At 45.0% G+C, this 16,759-nt stretch overlaps 1 protein-coding gene across 3 annotated transcripts in view; it reads left to right on the top strand.

Moving 5' to 3' along the window:
• GFUS (GDP-L-fucose synthase) overlaps nt 1-16,426 on the top strand; it is a 30,444-nt gene extending 14,018 nt beyond the window's left edge. The window contains exons 3-11 of one of the 3 annotated variants that reach the window (XM_020995274.2): nt 1,358-1,472; nt 4,735-4,863; nt 5,022-5,095; nt 11,027-11,160; nt 11,443-11,507; nt 12,648-12,714; nt 12,963-13,042; nt 14,027-14,126; nt 15,973-16,426. In XM_020995274.2, the coding sequence (XP_020850933.1) occupies nt 1,358-1,472; nt 4,735-4,863; nt 5,022-5,095; nt 11,027-11,160; nt 11,443-11,507; nt 12,648-12,714; nt 12,963-13,042; nt 14,027-14,126; nt 15,973-16,028 (820 nt within the window). In that variant the 3' untranslated portion in view covers nt 16,029-16,426. Of the gene's footprint in view, nt 1-1,357; nt 1,524-4,734; nt 4,864-5,021; nt 5,096-11,026; nt 11,161-11,442; nt 11,508-12,647; nt 12,715-12,962; nt 13,043-14,026; nt 14,127-15,972 lie in introns of all 3 variants that reach the window. The other 2 variants (XM_078153812.1, XM_078153813.1) reach the window with 2 other exon arrangements.
• The last annotated feature ends 333 nt before the right edge of the window (nt 16,427-16,759 follow it).

The following is a 16,759-nucleotide window of genomic DNA, read 5'->3' as shown; positions in this document are numbered from 1 at the left end:
TATCGAGAGAGATATGTGTATATACATTTATGTGCATATATAATATAATTGGATATAACAGCTGTCATGGATATATCCTATAGAATAACAGAATCGAAATAATCTCTTATGACCCTGTTAAATGAGTCCAATATTGTACTGCAGCATAGCTAACATTTCTTAGCCTGAAATTACCAATTAGGAGTATTTTTGCAAGTAGTAGTCCCCTGAAATGGACTAATGTACTCAACCAAAAAGCTCCTTGAGATAAAAGCCTAAAGATTAAATATCTCTGTGATCTAAAGGAAGGCCCCAAGCACTCTGAGTCAGCTCCCTGAGGGAACATTTATGAGAAGTCACGGAAGTCATGGTCAAGAGGTCCACAGGATAAGATGGTGTGGCTGGGCCACAGTCTGCATCACTGGATGGAACGCCTACATCTTTGCCAGTCTTAATCTACTGTGCCACCCAGCTGCTTTGTCATATTCAGAGCCTTCTGATTCTTTTTTTGTCTTTTTTTTTTTTTGGCTAGGCAATGGGGTTAAGTGACTTGCCCAGGGTCACACAGCTAGTAAGTGTTATGTGTCTGAGGCCAGATTTGAACTCAGCTCCTCCTGAATCCAGGGCCGGTGCTGTATCCACTGCGCTGCTTAGCTGCCCCCTGATTCTTTTTTTGAAGAAAGGATTTGGGATATGTAGACATGGTTTTTGTTAGTCTGCAGGTCTTTTTGTCTTATTTCATGCCTTTTTCTGGATACTTGTTAGTCACTGAGTGACAAATTGTATATTGAATTTTTTTGGAAGGTCTTTTCAGGTTCTTTGTAGAATTTCTCTTTGTCTTCTACCACCGATCCTGGAGCATAAGTTTATAACTATTTTCATGGCAGTCACTTTGTGAATACTTATCATCACACAATACAGTACAGTGTGATAAAATGGTGTTCTTTGTTGCTTTTTGGCATGTGATAAACCAACTCTTCCCACACCTTTCTTAAGATCGTAGATTTATGGCTAGAGGAGACTTTAGAGGCCATTGAGTCCAAATTACTAATTTTATAGATGAGGAAACTGAGGTTGACTAGTCCAGAGTCACATGGCCAGTGTCAATCTGTGAGCCATGTTTTCATTTATCTGCAACTTCCTTCTGTCTTCTGGATTTATTTATAGCAAAATCAATAGGATTGATACAAATTAAGGAATAGTATGTTGGTTCCTTGATCATTGAATAAGAGCCTCACATTTGGAGTACCAACAGCTAAGTTAATGTATATGCATATTTTTTACTGTACGATTCATGGCTCCCTCTGCTGTGCACATGGTATGCACAGAATATAAATGTCTGTTGAGTCAGGGTATGATTTACCTCTCCCTCTGCCAGGGACACAGCCCAGACCCGAGCCCTGTTTGAGAAGCATCGGCCTACACATGTCATCCATTTGGCAGCCATGGTGGGTGGCCTCTTCCGGAACATCAAGTATAACCTGGACTTCTGGGTAAGGAAGGCGTCTGCCCTTGGAGCTCGGAAATGGGGAAGACCCAAGAAGGTGATTTCTTTTCCCTTCAAGGCACTTCCTCTTCCTCCTTCTCCCCCAATTTCCTGAGGTGCTGTCCTGGGACTTCTCAGGAGGAAGGGTGCCCAATGGTAGGATTCATTCCTGTGTAGAATTATCCAAGCATTAGACCCTTCCTAAGGACCAACTATATGCCCAGGGTTCCTGGATGCTGGGAGAGAGAAACATGACAGAGCCAGAGATTTAGGGGCTCATTGCAGAGCTGGGGAGACTGATATTTTTTTTAAGGTTTTAGGCCCTAATACCACGTATGTCTGTGCATGTGATTGAAGACCAACATGGAGGGTACAGTTCCATTCAACCACCTTTTATTAGGCACGTACTATATTGGTTGGAGCAGCAGTTTGGGTTAGGCCTCTGCTAAGGGCATGATCCCTGAGCACCAGTAGTAACCAAAGCCCCAGCTCTCCCCAGTCACACCCCCTAGGCCTGCCAGCCCCTCAGTCCTACTTGGATTCGGCCTGGGTTGAAGTTCAATTGCAATCTGATAGCTTTGTAACCTTTCAGGAAGCACTGTCAACTCTGAACTTCCATATTTCCATTTTTATAATAGTGATTTAATATTTAAACTAGGTACAATGATACTGGTACTGCTTCCTTCAGAGGGTTGTTGTGAGCAAAGCGCTTTGTAAACATTAGAGTTCTGTAGAAATGGGGAGATACAAGTATTGATTCAGAACTGAGAATGTCAGGGTTGGAAGGGACTATAGAGATCCTCTAATCCAGGGGTTCTTAACTTTTTTCATGTCATAGGCCCCTTTGGCAGTCTGGTGGGTCTGTGGGCCCCCTTCTCAAAATAATATTGTTGGGGTTTTTTATTTACATATTTCATTTTTTTCAATCAGCAAAAATCTGCCTTCTTTCTCCACCCCAACCTACCCTCCCTCCCAAATGAGAATGAAAGAAAAACAAGACCCCTGTTTCAAACATGAGTAATCAGGCAAAATACATTTCCACGTTGGTCATGTCCAAAAAATATATATATATGTCTCCCTCTGTGCTCGAGTCCTTCACCTTTCTACCAGGAGGTGGGTAGCATGCTTCATCATTAGTCATCTGGAAGTCTGGTTGGTCATCACTCCAGTCAGAGTCCCTAATTCTTTGAAAGTTTGTTTTTTTTAAAGTCTTTACCATATCATTGTCATTGTATGAACTGTTCTCCTAGTTCATAATACTGTTTTTAAATGTAGACAACAAAATTCAGAGGAATACAAAGGAAAGCAGTTCTATTGAAATACTACACACACACACAGATGTAGGTATAGTTATATATAGATATTTGTATGTGACTGAGGTCACAGACCCCATGATCTGCATTTTTTTTTTGTTTTTTTGTTGGTGAGGCAGTTGGGATTAAGTGACTTGCCTAGGGTCACACAGCTAGTGAGTGTTATGTGTCTGAGGCCAGATTTGGATTCAGGTCCTCCTGAATCCAGGGCTGGTGTTCTATCCACTAGGCCACCTAGCTGCCCCTCATCTGCATGTTTTCTGGGCTGCAGTTTGATCCTCTCCTCTTGCCTCCTTGAGGCAGTATGGTATAGTGGATTAGACTTAGGTTCTAATCCTGATTCTGCTACTTACTATGTGACTTTGGGTAAGTCACTTTGCCTGTTAGCCTCAATTTACTCAACTATAAAGTGAGGACAATAATAATTGTACTATTCACCTTCTAAGGAAAAGTGCTTTGTAAACTTTAAAGGACCATAGAATTAAGGAGTCACAGAATCTGAGTTGGCAAGGATTTTAAAGGCCAACTTGTTAAGCCTGTACCTGCATAAGAATTCCCTCTACAACACAGCCAACATTTGGTCATCCAGCCTTTGCTTCAGGTCTTGCCTGAAGATCTACTGAGCTCATTTCACTTTTGGACAGTTCTAGTTATTGGGAAACCTTCATTTTCATCAAGCCAAAATCTTCTTGACTGTAGTGTCTTCCCACTAGTTCTGTCCTCTGAGATCATGCAGAACAAGGCTAATTTCTCTTCCAGATGAGAGCCTTTCAGGTATTTGACCACAGCTAGTATTCTAGATCTGTCCAAACTGCTCATTTTACTGAAGAAGGAACTCAGGCCCAGAGAAGGCAGCTAGTTCAAGGTCACATAGCAAGCCTGTGACAGAGCTGGACCGAAGACCTTGACCTAGTACCCTTTTGCTGCGCCACTTATAAAGGCTCAAGCCAGAATTTGAGCCAAACTTTGTAAACAGAAATTGGTCATCATTACCTTTCTCTTTTCAGTTCAGAATATCTTTGTGCTTAAAGAGTGGGCCCTTCAAACTATCCCTTTCATCATTGTAGGTCCTGGCATGTATTTGTGCAGAGGAATCTTACAAGTGAATCAAAGGCTTTTGATTCAAAATCATAGAATGTCAGGGCTGGGAGGGAGCTTAAAATGGAGACTCAGGACTAGGAGGAGCCTTAGAGATCATCTAGTCTAATTTTATCATTTACAGAGGAGGAAACTGAGGCCCAGAGAGGGAAAAGGAGATGTTCACAGTCACTTAGTGAATTGGGGACAGAACAGCACTAGAGCCTATGTCTCCTTATGCTCAGCCCTGGACTCTCCTCTGACTTTCCCTGCTTCTTTTTCCAGCAGGGACCAGAATTCAATACATCCACTTAATTCATATTGACTGAGGGCCTTACATAGTGGTAGTGGGGAGGAAATTATTTCTAAGGCCCTATCTAACTTGGAAATCATATGACTTAGGAGTCCAAAATCAAAGATTCTTTTGTGAGTGAGAAGGGGGCTTTGTGGTGTATGAAGGGGAGAATCGAGAGGCAAGGTTAGGGATGTGGCTGACAATCAGATTATAGGAACCATAAAGGCAAGGCTAAGGAGTCTGAATTGTGTCCTGGAGGCAGTAAGGGAGCCATTGAAGGTTTTTGGGCAGGGGACCTATACCTTAAAATTACTTGGGTAGCCTGTGAAGGATAGGTTATAGGGAGAGACTTGATCCAGGAGGACCAGTTATAAGACTTAAAACATTCCACTTGAATGTGGTAACAGCCTCTTAAACTAGACTGCAGAGTGGCGAAAATGAGAATGGAGAAGAGAGGACATATGGGACAGATTTTTGGAGGTCAGCTGAAAAGGAATTGGCAATAGATTGGAGGAGAGAGGGAAAGGAAGACAACAGATGACTGGCTGAGCAGGGAGGTCACATTCTGTCTCTCGCCTCTCCAGAGGAAGAACATTCAGATCAACGACAATGTCCTGCACTCAGCCTATGAGGTGGGCACCCGGAAGGTGGTCTCCTGCCTCTCCACCTGTATCTTCCCTGACAAGACCACCTATCCCATCGATGAGACCATGGTAAGGACCCCTGCCCTCGAGTGCCTGATGGAGGGAGGGGAGAGGGCTGGGCAGAAGGGGCAAGTGGAGGTATGGCCCCCCCAGTACCTTTGGGCCTCAAGGATGTCTTTCTTTCTCTTTCTCCCCCCTTCTCTCCCCTTTCTCACCCCTACATTCAGATTCACAACGGACCCCCACACAGCAGCAACTTCGGCTACTCCTATGCTAAGCGCATGATCGACGTGCAGAACAGGTCTGGGCTGGTTGGGAGGCAGCAGTGCCAAAAGCCCCAGGCCACTGTCCTATCTCATCACACACACCTTCCAAGCCTCACAGGCCCCACAGTCCAGCCAAGCAATCAACAAGCACTTATTCAGCACCTACTGTATTAAACACCGGGGATACAAACATGATAACAATAGAGTTATTAGAAAAATAGCTGGCATTTATGTAGCCTTTACTCTATGCTAGGCACTGTGCTAAGTGTTTTACAAATATTTTATTTCAGAAAGGAAGTAAACCCTTCTCTCATTAAGGTTTTGGTCAATGCTTACATATATAATCAACCAGTCAAGCATTTATTAAGTACCTATTATGTGTCAGGAACTTTGCTACCTGCTGGAGATACAAAGGACAAATAATATCAATCCCTACCTTTGAGGAATTTACCTTCTAATTTGGGAGACAATGTGTACATAAATAGGCATAGATAAGATACTTGCAGAGTGAAAGGAGGGTAACCTTAGAGCAGGAGGCACTAGGGTCAAAAGGGACCTAGAAGGACTTTCTGTAGACAGTGGCATTCCAGCTGAGTCCTGAAGCAAGCCAGAGATGCTGAGAATTGGAGATGGAAGGGAGGGCATGTCAGGCAAAGGGGACAGCCAGTGCAAAGGTATGGAGATGGGAGTGGAGGGTTGTATATGAGGAATCGCAAGAAGGCTAGTATGATGAGACTGTAGAGGGGAGTAATGCATAAGAAGACTGGCAAGATGGGGGAAAGGGACTGGGCTGTGAAGAGTTTTATTTTTTAAATAAGTTTGTATTGATGTGTTGCTTTTTTTACTTCACCATAGTTTTCCCTCCCAGAGAGCCATCCCATATAACAAATAATATTTTTTAAAGAGGGGGAAAAGGGGAAAATGAGAGAAATAATTTATACATCAAAAAAGTTTGAAAATATATGCAGTGTATAGGACTTGTGGTCCTTTCATCTCTGCAGAGGGGGTCAGGTCAGGGTATCTTCTCATTTCTTTTCTTTCAAGGCACGCTTGGTCTTTATAATTTTGCAATATTCACTTTTGACTCGTGTGTGTGTGTGTGTGTGTGTGTGTGTGTGTGTGTGGTTTTTGTTTATATTGTTGTAGTCATTTTTATATAGTTTTCCTGGCTCTGCTTATTTCACTCTGCATCAGTTCATGTGGATCTCTTCACACCTCTCTATATTCGTGATTTCTTACAGCATAGTAGCATTCCATTACATTCATGTACCATAATTTGTGTAGCTGTCCCCCAATCAGTGTGCCTCTGCTTTGTTTCCAGTTCTTTGCTATCAGAAAAAATGCTGCTATAAATATTTTGGTTTATCAATAGCTTCTTTGGGGTATGAGTCTAATAATGGAATCTCTGGGTAACAGGGGTATAGGCCTTTTAGTTACTTTATTTACATGATTCCAAATTGTTTTCCAAAATGGTTGTACTGATTCACAGCTCCACCAACAATGTACTAATGTGAATATCCTTCCTCCTTGCTCATACTTCTTTTGGAGAAGATTTCAGGGAAGGGTTGGGAAGGGTTCCAGGGAGGTGATGTCAGGATAATGGGCCAAGGACAAGGTTCAGGATGAGGTTGAGGTATAGGGTATAGTCAGGGTCATGATTTAGGGGGAGTCCTTAGTACTGGACCCAGGAGAACCATATAGCAGCTCCTTCTGCACTGTATGTTTTCTGGGCTGCAGTTTGATCCTCTCCTCTTGCCTCCTTGAGGCAGTATGGTATAGTGGATTGGAAGGAGGAAGACTCAGGTTCTAATCCTGACTCTGCTACTTACTATGTGACCTTGGGCAAGTCACTTTGCCTCTGAGCCTCAATTTCCTCAGCTATAAAATGGGGACAATAATAATTGTACTAGTCACCTTCTGAGGAAAAGTGCTTTGTAAACTTTAAAGGACCATAGAATTAGGGAGTTACAAAATCTGAATTGGTAAGGATTTTAAAGGCCAACTTGTTAAGCCTGTACCTGCATAAGAATTCCCTCTACAACACAGCCAACATTTGGTCATCCAGCCTTTGCTTCAGGTCTTTCCTGAAGACTCTAGTGAGCCCATTTCACTTTTGGACAGTTCTAGTTATTGGGAAACCTTCATTTTCATCAAGCCAAAATCTTCTTGACTGCAGTGTCTTCCCACTAGTTCTGTCCTCTGAGATCATGCAGAACAAGGCTAATTTCTCTTCCAGATGAGAGTCTTTCAGGTATTTGACCACAGCTGTCATGCTCCTCTAAGCCTTTTCTTCTCTCTGGTAACCAGTTCTTTCAACATATTGGCATGACCACAAGGCTTCCATCATCCTGGTTGTCCTCTTTCCAAAAATATGGCGCCTACAACTGAACGCAGTACTCCAGAGCACAGCAGGAGAGGCTCAGTTCCCTAATTCTGGACGCTCTACCTGTACTAATGCAACCTATAATATACGTTTGCTTGTCTCCTGTATCACACTTTTGCTTCATTGGGCCCAAGATTTTTTTCAAACACTTCTTTCTACTCATACCTCCACCATATCATATTTATGAAGCAAGAGTAGGACTTCACATTTATCCCTATGAAATTTCATCTTATTCTAGCCTGTAGAGATATTTTTGAGTCCTGCCATATCAGATAGCTAAGTTATCTCACTTTTGTGTCATCAGCAAATTTGATAGTCACACCATCTATGCCTTTATCCAGGTCATTGAAGCCAAGGACAGATCCCCAGATCACACCAGTAGAGACCTCCTTACATGCTGACATTGAACAATGACTAATTCAAACAGTTCTGAATTCACTTACTTGTATCTCTCTCCATGTTCTCCAAAAGGATAGCATAAGTTTTAAAAGTTTTTAAATATTTTGCCAAAATCCAGACAACTTATATGATTTACATTCTCCTGATCTCCTCCTAGTCTAGTAACACTGTCCAAAAAAAAAAAATGAGGTTAATTTTTCATGACTCATTTTTAATGGAGCCGAGGTGGATCTTTGTGATCTCTGTGTGTTTCATTTTCTAGATGTTCCTTCTCTTTAGTGGCATATTGTAGAATTTTTTCCAGGAATCAAGGTCAATTATAATAATTTGTAGATTTCACTTTCTTTTTTGAAAAATAGGACATTCTCCCTTCTCTAGTTTTATGGTATCTGTCCTCTTCTTCATGGTCTTTTAGAGACCACTGACAGTTGCTCAGCAACCACATCCATCACTTCTTTCAGTGGGATATAATTCATCTGGTCCCAATGACTTGAATTCATTGAGAACAGTCAGATGCTCTCTTTAATATGTCCCCATTTATGTTGGGTGTAAACTCCTTATTAGCTATTTTTGTTCTGTCCTTCCAAGTTCCAAGATATTCTCCTGGATGGAAAATAAGAAAAGTAGGAGTAGACTAGTTCAGAATTCTCTCTGTTGTGTGTTATTTCATCTAACCCAAGGAACAGTCCTATTCCTTCTTTGAGTCTCTTTTCCCCCTAATATAGCTTAAAAAAACAAAAAAAACTTTTTTGTTCTCCTTATCTTTCCTTCCTAGTATTCTCATTCTTAACTTTTGCATTCCTGACACTTCCAGAATCATGCCAAACATTTGTATTCACTCTGTTACCTTCTTTTGAGTCCATTTCTGGTGTCTTTTAGAAGTCTAAATATGTGATTGGGTTCTCTGTGCATTCACATCTCTTAACAACTCCCCCATCCTCATCAGAATCGTTTTATTTTATCTTCAAGATCTCAATTATTATAAGATTGGCTGTTATGATTACAGGATTGATTTTTTTTGTAGGGTCTCAATTATATATCTTAACATATCCCCCCATCCTCCCAAGGCCTATAGAAATACAGTTTATGAGAATCTACTTGACTGGGCTGGTCCCCTAGTGACAAGTTTGTCACTGGGCTATACTTAAATCCCCGTCTGGATTAAAATATGTCACTAAGGCAGAGCCTCTGAGAACCCCGAGTGCTCTCTGTGCTGTGATGAAGCATCAGAGATGTCTTGTTATTGTTGCCAAATCTTGTCATTTCTACTTTCCCAGCATCTTGTATTCATTCCTTCTCTCTGCTCATCCAGGAGCTCCTCACTTCTCACCAGAACTAGTACAGTAGCCTTCTACTGCTCTCCCTGCCTCGGTCTCTCTCCATCCTAATCCATCCTCCACTTAGCTATCAAAGGGATTTTTCCTAAAGCACAAGTCCAATTGTATCATATCCCTTCCCTACTCAAAAAACTCCAGTGGTTCCTTCCTGTTACCAGGATCCGATATAAAGTCCCTTTTCTGCCATTGAAAGCTCTTCATAATCTGACCCTTTTCCACTTTTCCAGCCATCTTCTACTTTCCTGCCTTCCAACCACCCCATCTAGGATCCAGCTACACTGGCCTGTTTGCTGTTTCTTGATCCCAGCTCCTAGGGCAGCTAGGTGGTACAGTGGATAGAGCTGTGGCCTTGGAGTCAAGAGGACCTGAATTCAAATCTGGCCTCAGACACTTGACACTTACTAGCTATGTGACCTTGGGCAAGTCACTTAACCCCAATTGCCTCACCAAAAAGCAAATAAATAAATGAAGTATTTGATCCCAACTCCCCCTCCCTTCTGTGCTCCTTTCTACTTGCTGCCCCCCATGCCTGGAATGAATAGGCTGCCCCCTGCTTTCTGATTTCCTTCAAGACTCTGCTCAGGTCTTGCATAATAATGCACAAAGCCTTTCCTGAAAGTGTTCTCTCCTCCTTCTCCCTCCTCTAGTGCCTTCTCTTTTAAGGTTATCTACCATTTACTTTGTATGTGTGTGTGTGTACCTCATTATTTCCATCATGACACTGAGATGTGAGCTCCATGGGAGCAAGGACTCTTGTTGCCTAGTATCTTCAACACTTAGCACAGTTCCTGGCCCATAGTTAGCTCCTAATAAATGTTTGTTGAGTGACTGATTTGGATCTCTTACCTTCAGTTGGTATCAGTATTGAACGAGAAACATGAATGTCATCAGCATTATTATTATGTGTGCCTGGCATATGGTGGGTGCTTAATATGTTAGTAATTACTGGTTGATTGTCCTCAGCCATGGCTCTCCGATTCATTTCGACCAGCATTTATTAAGCATCCAGTTGTGCATTGGAAAAATAACAGCCCAACACTTCAGTAATATTTTACATAATCTCATTTGATCCTGTCACAACGAGCCTGTGAGGGGTGGGTAGTGCCAGCATCACTATCCCAATCTTTTGGATGAAGATATAGGCCCATTGAGGGGAGGGGACTTGACTAAAGTTGGATGGTAAGGAGTGGAACTGGGGTTTAAGCTCAGGTCTCACAGAATCTGAGAGCTAGAAGGACCTTCAGTGGCCATATGGTCTAACCCATACATAAGAGGAATCCTCACTATATATAACCCTACCCAACAAGTAGTCCTCCAGCCTGGACATCCAAATCCAGGTTGTGACCACTGCACTATAGCTGACCCCACCTCTTCTGTGAGCCTTAGTTTCTTTGTCTGCTCAATGAGTCAGATTTTAAGATCCTTTCCAGCCCTCACACTCTGAAAAAAGCATCACCTCCTGCTGCAGGTAGCTAAGGTGCTTAAAGATGGACTGAGCTAGGGCCCTTTGGGTAAGCACTATAAATGTCTTTATACAGTTCCTGTGTGCTCAGTCCTGAGCCCAGTCCAGCTTGGGAGGAGGGAAGAGGAAGAAGAAAACCAAGACCGTACCTCAGGGACCTCCCAGCCAGGAGAGAGAACACAAGATAGGATAAGGATAGGATCCAAGTCTGGCCATGTGGTCCAGAATACCCAGGCTGGAGAAGTAGGAGGAGAGAGATGTCACTGACTATGGGAACAGTCAGAGGGCTTCCTGCAGGAGGTGGGTTGATCTGGACCCTGAAAGATGAATCATGGGTGCCCTGTAAGGAGAGCCCCAACCAGCCTCACCCTCACTCCCATCCCAGGGCTTACTTCCAGCAATACGGCTGTACCTTCACTGCTGTCATCCCCACAAACGTCTTTGGACCCCATGACAACTTCAACATTGAAGATGGCCATGTGCTCCCTGGCCTCATCCACAAAGTCTACCTTGCAAAGCGTGAGTCTGTCTGCATCTTTGTGCATGTCTGTTTGCACCTCTTTGTCTTCTATATGCATGTGTGTGCATGTGTGCATCCTCCTGGGACGCACTCCTGATCCCAACTCCAACCCCCACCTTCACTGTGTTAGGCTTAGCCCTGGGAGGATTGTTTGGTCCCAAACTCAAAGCTGAGGTTTTTTGTATGTGTCTTACTCAACTGCTCCACATTTGGCCCCCTCCAGGCCCAGTAGCAGAGTGGTCTGGTCTCTCCTTATTCCATCCTCCTTTCCCCTTTTTTAGGCAGTGGCTCAGCTCTGACCGTGTGGGGCACCGGGAAGCCTCGAAGGCAATTCATCTACTCTTTGGTAAGTGTTCATCCAGATGCCCGAGTTCTCTGTAGGAAGGAGGGCAAGGTTCCTCTCTGATATAGGCCTTTCTAGTCTGCGCCTGTACATGCGCCCACACATACGCATAACTGTCACTACCCCTAATCAGGCTGGGAGCCTGTCTCAGCAATGAAAGGAGACTCTAGCCCTCTAATGGTCTGTGAGTCATCCAGTCTGTGCTAAGGCCCCAAGTGTCCTTGGCCAGAATCAGTCCAGGATGAGGAGAAGGGAACCTGGGTTCAGTATTTACAAAGTTCACAAGCCAGTGTGTGAGTGGAGACAGTCTGCGAGAACAACAGATGGAAATTACGGAGGTGGATTTTTGGTTTGAGGAAAGGAAGCACTTCCTGACAATCAGAGCAGTGGTACAGGAGAATGGACTGCCTCAGGAGTAGTGAGTTGCTTATCATTGGGAAACTGTCAAGACGATTCTTGCCTGGGAGAAACGGGCCTCGGTCATTTCTTAGGGCTCTTCTAACTGAAAGTTGGTGGTTTTCTGAGCTCAGAAAGAAAAGAGGCTATGGATGGAGCCCTCAGAGGAGGTGGGGCCTGAGCTGGGTCTGAGGAAGGCTGTTGTAGATGGTTGTAACCAGCCCTGGATGGCTTTCATCGAGCTGTCGTGGCTTCCTTAAAGACCATCTGCTCCTCCCAACTGCTTGAGGTGATGTCCCCTTGGCTCTGGGCCTCCTCTTGATGCAGGGCTTGGGATTCCTTGCTCTAGTCACAGCCTGTGACCTTGGATAAGTCATGGAATCATCCTGCCCGTACTTGATGTCCTCTAAGATCTCTTTCAGCTCTAAGTCTGTGACCTTTTAGTAGCTCCTGGACTGCCTGTCCTCAAGCCCCCTCTGCCTTTCTTGGCACTCGAGCTTGCTTGACTGAACCACCTGCCCATTCCTCTGTTGTGACCTTTGGTCTTAGTACAAAGGGAATCAGGACCACTAGTCCTAGAGTTCCTCCTTTCCCGGGGCCCACAGGGGCTGGGCTAGGCAGAGCTGTGCCATCAGGAGGGGCTAGGCCACCTAGCCCCTAGGGTTAAACATATGTGGCCCAATGTGACCCTGTATGATCCCAGTCTGTAACTTCATGACCTGAATTTGCCTCTCCCACTGCCTCTAGGACCTAGCCCGCCTCTTCCTCTGGGTCCTTCGGGAATACAATGAGGTGGATCCTATCATCCTATCAGGTACAGAACTCCTCCCACCCTCTTCCCCCACCTCATTCCTATATAGTAAAAGAAGAGGCTGCAGGAACTCAGGTGGGGGAGGGTGGGGGCCAGGAAGAGAAATCCTGATAGGTTGGGGTGATCTTATAAAGTTTCTAGGAAGACATGGGGCAGGAGCTGGTCCCCACAGAAAGATAAGACTTGGGTCATTCATGGGAAAGTGGAAGAGGCAGAACCTGGAGCTGGCCTGATCTAAGACTTTCTTTCAGTGGGTGAAGAGGATGAGGTGTCCATCAAGGAGGCAGCTGAGACCATTACAGAGGCCATGGGCTTCCAAGGGGAGCTGACTGTATCCTTTATTGTGTTAGGGACTGTAGTTAAGCAGGCTAGAGACTGTCAACTTCCCCTGATGCAGGTAGGCTGCCTAGAATGGCAGGAAGAATCTCAGCTGCAGAGCGAGCTTTACCACTGATGGACAGTGTGACCTTGGGCAGGTCCCTTTCTGGGTCTTAGTTTCCTTCTCTAAGACTATGTCTTTCTATTAAAACTTCTCTAGGAGAATAGCCCCCCAAGATCCTTTCTTAGGCTGTGCTTTAGTGAGGATTACTGACAGTCACCTGAATGCAAGAATAGCCCAAGATGTTGGGGAGAGGGTGGTGTCTTGAACAAGTCATAAGAGAATAACTGGGGAATCTGATGATTTTAGAATTTAGGGTAGCAAGCCTGAGTCTCTCACTTTACATTTGGGAAACTGAGGCCCAGAGAGGTTCAGGGTCACAGAGCTCGGAGTGGCCCCCAGCTCCTCCAACTCCATATCCTGAGCTCTCGTTCACTAGTCCCCACAACTCAATCCTACCCAGGATGCTTCCTCCTCTCTTCTTCTTTCCCCAGTTCTGCTACTTTACTTACTAGATAATGTTGCACAATGAGCAAAAGTTAGAGCCAGGGCTAAAACCCAGTCCTCCAGTCTCCCAGTCCTTTTGTTCCTAGGATGTTGGGGAGGACAGGATTAGGACATATTGAGTATTCAATGAGCTGCTGATCCTTGGTCCCCAGGCCCTGAAGCCTGACCTTCTGGGGCCAGCCAGCCCTGAGGAAGGGAACCCTGGATGCTCCATCAGGCTGGCCCTTTGAGACAGGGTAGGGGACTTTGAGTGGAGCTTGAATGAGGGGTTGGAAGTCTGTATGGTTTGAGATGGACAGGGGACAGTGAGAGGAAGGAGATGGCTCAGATATCAACCTCCCTCCCCAACCTGGTTCTCCCAAGCAACTCCTTTGTCCTGCCACAAAACCCTCCAGTTTGGCTTTGACCTTGACCCAGGGTCACTGATAGTTTGACACAACCAAGTCGGATGGGCAGTTCAAGAAGACGGCCAGCAACAAGAAGTTGAGGACCTACCTCCCAGACTTCCAGTTCACACCCTTCAAACAAGGTGAGGGCCTGCCCGACCTTGGAAGGTTAACCTGGCAGTCCAATTGGTCCCCCAGATTCCTGTCCATCCATCGGTAGAATGGGCTGCTGCTGGAGGGGTAGAGTACCCTGTCACTAGAGGTCATGCATGGCATCATCGATTCAGGGCTAAAAGGGAACTCTGAGGTCCTTTAGTCCACACCCTCATTTACAGAAGCAGCAGCCAATGCCCAGTGAGGGTAAGTGTGCTAGCCAGGGTCGTACAGAAGTAAGTGGAGGGGCCAAGATTTGAACATGTCTGACTCCAAACCCAGTGTTGTTTCCTCCACTGTACTACATTTCCTGGTATGGTCAGGGCAGTGTAAGATATTACCATTATGCAGCATAAATTCTGCATCTGGTGGGAAATCCATTCTGGGAAATACCAGCCTGAGTGAGGAGGGGGTGGTTTCAAAGGTCAGAGAAAACAGGGTCTGAGCCATATCTGATGTGGAAGGAACTTTACAGTGTCTAAAAAAACCAACACCAGGGGGCAGCTAGGTGGCGCAGTGGATAGAGCACCGGCCCTGAAGTCAGGAGGACCTGAGTTCGAATCCAACCTCCGACCAAACACTTGACACTTACTAGCTGTGTGACCCTGGGCAAGTCACTTAACCCCAATTGCCAGGAAAAAAAAAAGATTAAAAAAATTAAAAAATAAAATAAAAAACCAAGACCCCATTTCTCTTGGGCTTTCCTTGAAAAGTCATTAAAATGCTATAACCCCCTAAACATGGTCTCCGTCCGTCTCACACCACTCAGTTTCCCACATTAAAGAAAGGGAATGGGGCAGGAAGGGAACCAAGGTACTGAGACAAGTAGGCAGGCATTGTTGGGGGGCAGGGGAGCAGGGCCACCAGGAGTAACAGAAACAGAACAAGAATCCACAAGTCCTAACTCATTTTTTTCAAGCAAAAGCTAGATGACCACTTGTTATGGAAGCTGTCGAAGGGACTCTTACCCAGGCATGGCTTAGACTAGATGATCTCGGAGCTTTCCTCCAGTTCTAAGATTGAGGGCTCAAACCTCTCCCACCTCCTCTCCTTGTCCTCGTGCTTTGGCCTCCTGAGTCATGAGAGTCCCCTGGTGTGGAGTGGTAGTGAGTGGCAGGAATGGGAGATCAGGGAGCGAGGAGCTGCAAGCTCCTGCCTCTCCCCTGACTCTGCATGCCTCTCACCAAGTCCCTTGCCCTCTTTGGGCTTCAGATTCTTCCTCTGTAAAATGGACTCATTGGCCCTTGAGGTACTTTCAGCCCTGATGAATTTCATTCCATTCTTTCAGCAAATACTTGATAAGGTAATATAGTAGAAAGAGCACTAGATTTGGAGTCCTGGGTTCAAAGACCTGGGTTCAAATCCAAGCTTTTCCTCTGTCTCATTTTATGACCTTGGCCAAGTCACTTTCTCTCTTTGGGCCTTAGTTTTCTCCTCTGTTAAAAAATTCTCTATTCTTTATTTTTATACTCTGATGTTCCTAATGCCTCTATGACTTTAACCCCCTTTGATAGAAAACACTAAGACCCGTGGAGAGGGCTTGGGGATATGGCTTACCCACGGTCACAGAGCCAGGACTAGACCCCAAGTCTTCTGGGTCCCTGTCCAAAATTGCCATTCCCCCATGTTGGCTTGAAAACAGTGATGCACATCACGTGATTCCAATCCAGGTCTGTTCCTAGCAGAGTTGAGGCCATAGGACCTAGTCAGGTATCCTGGTATCCTGTCCAGAATTTCACTGACATTCCTAGTCAGAGCCCATGGGAATGGACCAAGGTATAGGGGGTCAGGACTCTCCTTTGATCCTTCATCCCAGCCTCTTTACTTATTCCTCAGCTGTAAAGGAGACATGTGCCTGGTTTGAAAACAACTACGAGCAAGCCAGGAAGTGATCCTGGAGCACAGAGAAGAGGCTGCAAAGATCCGAGTCCTAGAGGGACAGTGGGGACTGGAAGGAGAGGCTGAGAACGATGCCCTTCCACCTGATCCAGGCCCAGGCCCTCAATCTCCATAAAGGCTGGCTTAAGGAAGACCTAGTGAGTCCCAAGTCTCAGTTGAGCACCTGGCCCTGACCTATCACTACAGCTTAACCTCAAGGTGGACACAGGGTTCCCTGTTCCTGTCAGGCTGGCTCCTGAAAGTCCACCATTGCTACCCTCAGGGAAAACTCCCCATGCCTGGAGCCTGGGAAACCTGGCCACCCATTTATACTCTTAATCACTGACTACCTGGGTTCTCTATCCTTTCTGATCATTCTCCAGAAATTCAAATAAAATACATTTTCACAGGAGGATTCAGCTTGTGTTAATCTGTGCATGTACAGAATGTTAGAGGTATGGTTAGACAATTCCTGTGAAGAAAAGTCTGGGAGGTTGTAGTGGACAGGTTCACATGAGTTAGCAGTGTGACTTGGCAGCCTCCAAAATTTAACTTGATCTTAGGCTGCATTATTGAAAATATAAGAAGGAAGTGATAGGACTCTGGTGACAAGCTGAAATAGAGAGAGAGAGAGAGAGAGAGAGAAGGAGATGACCAGGCTGGTCATGTCCTGACCTGTTTATCAGGACCATGGCCATAATGAGGAATCTTGATACCTGGGGCAAATTCAGTTTGAGTGTTGGGA

This window comes from Phascolarctos cinereus, unplaced genomic scaffold (assembly GCF_003287225.1).
Source record: "Phascolarctos cinereus isolate Bilbo 61053 unplaced genomic scaffold, phaCin_HiC Scaffold_4;HRSCAF=312, whole genome shotgun sequence".
NCBI classification, from domain to species: domain Eukaryota; kingdom Metazoa; phylum Chordata; class Mammalia; order Diprotodontia; family Phascolarctidae; genus Phascolarctos; species Phascolarctos cinereus.
The sequence above is the reverse complement of the archived record's forward strand: the minus strand, read 5'-3'. Positions and strand labels throughout refer to the sequence as shown.